The sequence below is a fragment of the Calidris pugnax genome, unplaced genomic scaffold, assembly GCF_001431845.1.
Source record: "Calidris pugnax isolate Ruff unplaced genomic scaffold, ASM143184v1 scaffold134, whole genome shotgun sequence".
Classification (NCBI taxonomy): Eukaryota; Metazoa; Chordata; class Aves; order Charadriiformes; family Scolopacidae; genus Calidris; species Calidris pugnax.
The window spans coordinates 1,049,685-1,058,866 of record NW_015090873.1 but is presented as its reverse complement, the minus strand read 5'-3'; the positions used below and the strand labels follow the sequence as shown (position 1 = coordinate 1,058,866).

The window sequence follows — 9,182 nt, the reverse complement described above, 5'->3', positions numbered from 1 at the left end:
AAAAAAGGCATAGTAGCTCTCCGGTGGTGTTTATTCCGCTCTCTGCCGCTGCTGGGCTCGGCGGCGGGTCGCTGTGACCTGCCACTGCCATCCAGCGGGAGAGAGCGTCATTTTTTTTGATCTATGTGAGAAATCCCGAGTGATTTCAGTGAAATCCCTAGTGAGTGAAACGGCGTGTGTTCCAGTCGGGGGCTTAATTTTAATACAGTAGGTGTTACCCCGTTCCCTTGATCCAGCTGTTGTACAGTGTGCATTCTTCTAAAATCTGGGGTTTTCCATTTGCGAATCCGTTCAGACAATTTGTCTCCAAAAAGCTAAGTTTAGGGCCGTACTAAAAACTTGCACAAGGTAGGTACCTTCCCTCTGCCTGAGCCCCAGCCACTGCTCCTGCCTCACACCCCAAAAAAGCTGCTGAGGGGAACCAACAGCAGGGGATTTAACGTAGATTAAAACCAGCTGGGCAGGTGCCCGGCTGCAGGTGCTGGGGTAAAACCTGTCTTTTAGAAGAGATAAAAAGGGCAGCTCCTCGAGGAGGGCGACAGGTGATGCGTTCCTGTTCTCGGAGTCATTCCTCTAATGACCTGTTGGCACCAATTAGCATGGTTTAATTAGTACATGACAAACAGGAGTTGAAGGCGAGTGGAAAGAAACAGGTCGATGTCGGTTGTAGGTGCGTTCCCTGCATATCTAAAGGATATGTTTGATTAGATAATGTAAGTATTTATACATAAGGTATATTGTCCCCAGCTGAGGATCATCTCGTGACATGAGGCACCGTTTTTATCTCTCTCCCAAAGTTGCTTCGTTTCGCTTAAAAGTTTTTAAGCCGCTGTTTCAGTTTAATTTTTTTTTTCACGAAAGGATTTAAAAAAAAACCAAAACCAAAACATTTCTGGTATCTAAGGGGAAACATTTTTCTCGCACAGTATTTAGGAAGCGGAATTAAAAAGCGGGAATCGCCGAAATTGTGTGCGGGGGAGGCGGAGGGAGTTCTTGCCGGGACTGCATTTCCCATGATGCACCGCGGAGGGACAGCGGTCCCTTAATCAATCACGGGACTACATCTCCCATGATACCCTGCGCGGCCGTCGGGGCAGCGGTGTGCGCGTCGTCTCGCGCGCTGCCCGCCGGGAGCGGTAGTCCGGCGGGGTGTGCGCGGTGACGCCGGGCGGCGGCGCGCTGCCGTCACTGAGGCGGCGGCGGCGCAGGGGGAGGGGGTGTTTACGGCGCGGGTGGGGCGCGGAGCGGTGCCGCCAGCGAGGCCTAGTCGGCGGCGGGGGGGAGCGGGCCGGGCCTGCGGCCGCACCATGTCCGCCTGCCACAGCTGCGCCGCCGCCGCCCGCCTACTGGGTTCTACGCTGCCTTCTGCCCGGAGAGGTAACACACCGTCCTCCCTTCGTCGGGCCCGACGCCGCTCCCCGGTAGGGCCGGGCCCTCCGTCCCGGGGCCTTTCCGCGGCCCCTTCCGCTCCCTGAGGGGAAAACCCCCTTCCCGCCGGCCGCCTTATGGTTGTCAGCGCTCCGTGCCCCCCCAGCCCGCCGCTGCCGGTGGTTCTCGGGAGCAGCTGTGCTCCGGAGGCGCTCTCCGGGGCAGGGAGAGGAGCCCTCAGCGGCCCGGCCCCGAGCGGCGGCCGGCCCCCGGGCAGCTCCGTGCTGCGGCGCTGCGATAAGGGCTTCGGTTGGGCAACGGGTGGCTGCTTCGGCCTTTTTTTCTTTTTTTTCCCCATTAATCTTTTGCTAGCGTCGCCCCGGGTGGTGTGAGGGGACGGCCGGTGGCGTGTCGGGATTAAGGGCAGTATTACACGGTGCAAAGTTCTGGAAAATTAGCCTGCACTGGAATATCTTTTGGGAAATGTAATGCCAGAATAGAGTTTATTTCAACAGGAGTAATTTTCAGCAGTAGTCGTCCAGTCTGGGTTGCGCTGCAGCGCTAGAAAATGAGCTTAATTAGCCGACTGATTAAAAACCTGCCTTTTTTTACAACCTAAATCTGAAATATTTTTCATAAAGACTGGGGCTCAGTTAGCAAAAAGGCATTATTTCTATAACTTGGTAAATAGGCGAGGCTGTGCCGGAAGTTGAAGTCGAGGAAAGCTGTTATTTTTACTACTTTTGTACTTTTTATCCTTTTCTTCTGTGTAGTGAGAGTTGACCTACCGTGTGCTGCTTTTGGTGAAGGGCTGAAAATTCCTGCTGTTACCATATTTGCACAAAACTTTTTTATTATTCTACCCTCAGCCGTAGCCTGACGAGTCAGAGATGATTTACTGCCTTCGAGAGATGAGTTAACTCATTGCAGTTGACTTTACATTTACATTTCTGACATCACTTGTGCTGAAAGGCTTAAACCAGTACTTTCAACTCCAGCCTGTCTGGCCTGATGTAAACTCACTGAAACAATAAGCTTTAAAGCAAGTAACATTCTGAACCAACTTTAGAATCCTGTTTGTTTGTTTAAATTTGTGGGGTTTTTTTTAAGAACTAAGATTTAAAATGGGTATGCAAAAGGACAGATGAGGCTAAACCGCAGATACAGAGTGATAAAGATTATTTATGCATCAGCTTTCCATGGAAGTTCTTTTTAAAAGAGTATGTGGATCAGTCTGGTCCATGGAGTGTTGTGTGGGACAGAAGAGGCTTTTTTTTGGTCACAGTCTCCCTGTCACTTCCTGGGGCAGTAGATTCTTCCGAGATAGTGACTTTTGGGCCAAGCTTCAATATTTCTTTCCTCAATTTCTTCAATATTTCTTTCCTCAAGTATCAATCAAGGTTAATAAGGTGTAAGGGAGCCTCCCAGTATTTCTTAACACACTCAGCTGAAGACCCTGGGTAGATGCCGTTGCTGCCACTGCTGTCCTTATGTTAAAACACATCCTTTGAATTTATTATTTCAAAATAGCACCCATGCCCTGAGTGCCAGCTGTGTGCGTGAGGGAATACAGCTGTGCTGGCCAGCTGTCACCCATTTCAGCATTTATCAGGAGCTGCATCATTCAGTGCAAGTTGCCAGGCATTGAGCTGCAATGTCGATTTCTTCTGAAAATCTGCCTCTGGGCTTATTTATGCAAGAAAGTAGTTGCGATAACTGTGTTACTGCTTCAGTCTTTAATTGGACAATGATATTTTGTCCCAAAATATACCACCTGTGATAAGCACAGGTGCTTTCGTGTTTATCCACAAGCTGCTGTAGCAGTAATATGATTATTTATTATGATTATTTTTTAATGGTTTAGCCTATGTACGCGCTTTAGAGTTCAGCACATGTAGGAGGGTGAGTTTAATGTTCCCAACAGGCTAAGACTTTTGGGAGAGTGAATTTAATGGCAACAAAAAGTGTTAGAGTGTGGGTGTAGCACTGCTGGCCAGCCTGGGGCTGCTGCCAGGGGTTGGAGGTGAAGCCCCGCAGCTGCGGCGTTTCTGATCAATGGGTGGGCACAGTTGGTAACGTGGCACTCACTGGCTCGGTCCTTGGTGCTGTGTATAGTTTCATAGTTCATCCAGTGCAGTTTTCAGTGTGTTTTCTACGTCACGGGGCCGCTCTGAATTAAAATCAATGATCTTTATTTAGTGCTCAGTGGTAAAATGTTTGAGCTTCTGTATTAGTAGTTCGTCCTTTCTCCACGGGCCAAATCTCTCTGTGTCGAAGGTGTTGCTTTGGGTTTTGTTGAGGGGACATAGTTTTATTTATTTTATTTTTATTTTAAGGGATCTTTTCTCAGTTCCCTTGAGAAGTGGTAAAACAATAAAGGAACCATCTATGAAGAAAAAGCCCTCCCAGAGAGGGAATTAATGCAGAACAGCTATTGCATTGTAAACACCATGGCTTATTCTCCACTGACAAGTGCACTTGGCGCACGTAGCCTTCAGAGTTCTCCGCAGCCTCAGCTGAAAGAACACAACTGCTTGTGGAAGGGAGCCAGTATTTTTTAAGTTTACTGTGGTATTTTCCTAGTTTGTCCTATGTAATCAAAAGTGTTTTGCCGGGTTGCAGTGGTGCTCAGCAGAGGAATTTAAAATTGGCAAGCACATCGATCGTTATTCCTCCCCTCACGTTTACCGACAGAAGTAAAGCTATTACAGATTTTTAAAAGATTACATTTTTAGTCACGTTAAAAATAACTGCAAATCAAGTTCAAGAATCTTAAGCAGCGTATAAGTTAATAAAACAAATCTCATTTGACACTGTCATCTTGGTTGTGGCTTTGCAGAAGCCTGTGTCAGTTTTCCTGGTAAATTTAGACTCATCCATAATGCTTTTTTATTTTGTTTTTCTGTTTTCCTGTCATAGTAGGAAGGTAAATTTTCTGAAGTGCCCCCTTTCAACTAAGATTCCAGGTCTTAGTTGTCATTGTTACCCCTTTCAGAGCAAATGAAGTTTACTCCTCTTGCCATTCTTACTGTTTTCATTCTTTTTTGGGAAGAGTTTTTGGAGTTTGACTATAGAATTCTCTCATCTCTCTAACGGTAAAATGATGTATGATCAGCAAGTTTTTAATTGTCATTGTTACAATATAACTCTTAGGTTGGTAAGTCACAGAATTCTTAGCAAAAATGGAGTTACTGAGAAATCTGTCACTTTAATTGAACGTGATACGAGACGTGGATTCCGGGCTCTTGTCTCTGCTGAGAGATGTTGAAATCACGAGCACGACATGTGTTGGTTCACATCATACCTAGTCATGAAATGTAATCCTACCCGCTGTTGCAAGAGGAGAAAAAGGCTGGTTAGTTTCTCAATGAGGGTTGGGTTTTATTTTATGTTGGCAATAAGCTATTTCAACACAATCACGATTATACTGAATTTATTTGTGCCTGTCTGTCAGCACAGGCCTAATACGACACTGCCTTTCTCATGGCAGCTTTTTTTTTAGTCAAGTGGTACCTAAAATGCCTGGAAATGAGTTTTTAGTAGAGTTCACAAGTGAAAGCCAAGTCCAGACATGCAGTCTGTGAGTCTGAGACACTTTGGTAATTTTTGCCTAATAAGGAGACACTTCAAAGGTCTCCCTTTTCCTTCAGAGGTTGAATTATTTCACAATAAGTGCTGGATGGTGATTGTATTTATCGTTCTGAGGATCGGTTTCATCACCTGGATGTTCTGTATTTCATGACACAATGGGGCTGTGAATTGTCTGACGTTAGAGGACATGGAATTACTCCTGGGTCATTTTTGGACAATGCAGGCAGCTTTTAATGAGGTGCTGGAACTAATTTATTTTGGCTAGCTGAAATTTGAATGCTCAGAGTTGAGTGCTGTTGCTGAAACCTTTGAGTTCCATTTAAAATAAATCAATTCTGGGGCTTGGTGGCACTGGGATGAGAACCAGAGTATTTTTAATTGACATCCAGGATTTAGGTAATTAACACTTGCATAAGTATTGTATTTTGAACATATTACACATAGGGAAAACATTGGTTCTTTAGTGATAATGGCAGCTTTTTTTTTAGTCAAGTGGTACCTAAAATGCCTGGAAATGAGTTTTTAGTAGAGTTCACAAGTGAAAGCCAAGTCCAGACATGCAGTCTGTGAGTCTGAGACACTTTGGTAATTTTTGCCTAATAAGGAGACACTTCAAAGGTCTCCCTTTTCCTTCAGAGGTTGAATTATTTCACAATAAGTGCTGGATGGTGATTGTATTTATCGTTCTGAGGATCGGTTTCATCACCTGGATGTTCTGTATTTCATGACACAATGGGGCTGTGAATTGTCTGACGTTAGAGGACATGGAATTACTCCTGGGTCATTTTTGGACAATGCAGGCAGCTTTTAATGAGGTGCTGGAACTAATTTATTTTGGCTAGCTGAAATTTGAATGCTCAGAGTTGAGTGCTGTTGCTGAAACCTTTGAGTTCCATTTAAAGTAAATAAATTCTGGGGCTTGGTGGCATTGGGATTAGAACCAGAGTATTTTTAATTGACATCCAGGATTTAACTAATTAACACTTGCATAAATATTGCATTTTGAACATATTCCACATAGGGAGAACATTGGTTCTTTAGTGATGTCCCTAGAGAGTTGGATGAAAGTATGAAACAGTGTGTTGCCGTTGTGTGCTTTCAGCCTATAGTGACAACCAAAATGCATCACAGATGCTAACGAGGTAGCTCTATTATCTGACTGTAGTAGAACAAAATTTTCCCAACAGTATAATGGTTCATGAAATCAATTCACGAGGTAGCTCTATTATCTGACTGTAGTAGCAGCAAAATTTTCCCAACATTATAGCGGTTCATGAAATCAGTTCTTATTTTTATGTTTTCGTTTGTTTTTAGGTATTACTTGTGGTCGTACACGCATCCCTGTTTTAGGAAAACTTGGGACTTTTGAAACTTGTTCTCTGAGACGAATTCCTCTTAGAAACTTTTCAGAAACACCAGCGTATTTTGCTTCAAAGGATGGTGCAAGCAAGGATGGGTCTGGAGATGGAAGCAAGGTAATCTCAATACATCAGTTTTTTTGATAGTTTATGTAAAATATTTCTTAAATGTTTTGGTAGTTTTTTTCCTTGGTTAAAATTAGAATCTTCCTGAAATTTTTGCTAACTCTGGAAGTTTCTGATTCTTCAAAATGCTACAACTGATGGTGAAGAAAAAAGTGTTGTGACTATGTTAGCAGAGAAACCCTATAAACATCCCATAATGCTTTTCTCAGTTTTATAAATCTGTTTTGCCTAGCGTAAAGGGACACTTGAAAACTCTGTAGAATGTTGTAAATCCACAACAGGTTTCAGGATTTCAGGAAAGAGTAATAATCAGAACTGTTATTCTTCAAAAGCCTGCTACTCCCAAGTAGATTTTTTTAAAAGTAAGTATGTTTTAAAATGTTTTTGTTTTCAGCAGTGATTTGGTAGCTGCATTAAGCAAGACAAGTTTGTGATGAGACGAGCTTTATCCTTGTTAATAAATTGTAACCTATTTTCATCCTAGTCTTTCTCTATAATTATAGTTAATAAACAGCTTCTTCAGATAAATGATTACCTGAGGATAAAACTGCTCTTTAGTCAGCAAATAAGATTTTGAGAGTTTGCAGGCAGTAACTTTACCTCAGTGTGGCGTGTTGTGACATCTGAGGAACTGTCCAGCTGACACAAGTGTGTTCTGAAGGTTCAGATGAAACTGGTTTGAAAAAGAAAAGAACGAAGATAAAAATTATTAATAGTCTTTTTTTTTTCTTGAGAAAGGTTACAAAAAGAAATGAATGGGAAATCAAAGTTTGAGATAGTTCCCTATTTTTTTTAGAAAAGGGAAGAGAGATCTTTGCTGTTTCCTCACATATAATAGCTTTTATTATTAACTGTAGTACAAAGAACATAGAATGGATGTAGATTTAAAACATGTTAATCTTAAACACCACTAAACAGAGTAATACAGAGAAAGACAAGTAGGTTTCTGTCAGGGAACTCTGCCTTAGAAGTAAAAAAATAGAATATTTCCAAGTGATTTCTGAGCTGCTTGTTTTATAGGCCATATCTGCCCTACAGCCATCTGCCAGCATAGCTACAGCTGTCAAGGACGCAAGAAGAGTTGTGGCTTCAGAAACCCTTAGAATCAACACAGTTGCAATAATGAAATTGCTCTTTCTATAAGTATGATTTGTTTTCTTCTCTGGGGTTTGAATGAATTACATTGGAATATACTGTTAAACCCTTCTTGATGCTGTTCAGCTTGTTATTGTTCTAGTGCCAGTCAAGCAGTTCTAGTGTAGATATGGGATGCCTCTTCCCTGGGCACCCAAAATTGGCAGAGCTGGGAAATGCAGAAGTGTGAATGCTTCAAAATACTTATATCGTGTTGCTTTAAGTTTTTAAAGCCTTTACAAAGTCCTGACAGTAGTTATGAAGTGTGAATGCTTCAAAATACTTATATCGTGTTGCTTTAAGTTTTAAGTTAAAAAGTCCTGACAGTAGTTACTTTGTCATTCATCTACTGCAATATTCACATTACTGGATTCCATAAACACGCTGCTAAATGCCTTGATGTATCAGCTCCGTTGGTTGGGGCTAATTGTCTGGAAATCTTTTTTAGAAATCTGTCGGTGAGGGGGGTGGTAAAAAGTCAAGCTCTGGAAGCTCTGGGAAAGGAGGGAACCAGCTGCGCTGCCCCAAGTGTGGTGACTTGTGCACACACGTGGAGACCTTTGTGTGTAAGTTTCATTGAATACTTTCTTGGTGACTTGTGCACACACGTGGAGACCTTTGTGTGTAAGTTTTATTGAATACTTTCTTTTTTTTAAATCGACACAGATGTGATTATACTTGTGATCTAACATAATCCTGATAGCTAAGTTTTAGCCTACTTAATTATACAATGTCAAAAATTTTGTTATGCTTAGTTTGGCCACGTTGGCCTAAGCATGTATTGTCTCTGTGAATATATTTGTGTAAATTCTATGATGGGTGATGAAGCAGAATATGGTAGTGGAATTTGGACCACAACTGTGAATATGTAATTTTAAAATAGTTCATCACGTTTTATGCAGCTGAAGAGATGCTCACATAAACAATACCACTTTAACTACTGATGTTTCATTTTGTCCATTATATATATTCTTTACATGTATGTGTTTGTAATGTCTGCCCTTTGTTTACTAAACAATAAAACTTTAATCCTGCATGTACTATAACCAAAGTGCTTATCCACCCGAGGAATAAGTGTATGACAGATGGCTTACTGGAATTGTCTTTGATGGTGATGTCAGGTTCATAATATATCCCAGGCAGGAAAGTTGAAATATAAAATCCAGAATGTATCAGATTCCCTGTGTACAGCAGCAATAACAACCTTTTTTTGAAGTACAGTCCAAATTAATGCCAAATTAATATCTCCAAGCTTCTATTAGACTTGGAGATATTTCTCCTTATTTCAGTGCTAATGAGACCAGCCTAGAAAATAGTTGTCAAAAAGCAAATACCCATTGTCAGGGAGGCTCAAGGAGGAAGTATCAAGTCATAATCAGACTTGTGCACTAAGAAGCTTAAGACAAGGTCAGCATAAACTTGTTCAACAGTTGTTAATATCACAGATGGTGAAAATAATGAGCGGATGTGCTATTATTTGCTGCTGCTCATGTAAAATAAAGATGATTAAACGTCATCAATTACAAGCCAATTCTATAATAGCAGTATATTTATTTATGTTGGATAAAAGGATCGGTGCTCAGCTACCTTTCCCCCCCCCCCCCC

At 42.0% G+C, this 9,182-nt stretch overlaps 1 protein-coding gene across 4 annotated transcripts in view; it reads left to right on the top strand.

The window, feature by feature from the left end:
- The first annotated feature begins 1,219 nt into the window (after positions 1-1,219).
- Positions 1,220-9,182, top strand: part of CLPX (caseinolytic mitochondrial matrix peptidase chaperone subunit) — a 22,762-nt gene continuing 14,799 nt past the window's right edge. For 3 of the 4 annotated variants that reach the window (XM_014946119.1, XM_014946118.1, XM_014946120.1), the window contains exons 1-3: positions 1,220-1,377; positions 6,274-6,434; positions 8,026-8,143. In XM_014946119.1, coding sequence (XP_014801605.1) covers positions 1,308-1,377; positions 6,274-6,434; positions 8,026-8,143 — 349 coding nt within the window. In that variant the 5' untranslated portion in view covers positions 1,220-1,307. Of the gene's footprint in view, positions 1,378-6,273; positions 6,435-8,025; positions 8,144-8,169; positions 8,202-9,182 lie in introns of those variants that run through there. The other variant, XM_014946121.1, reaches the window with a different exon arrangement.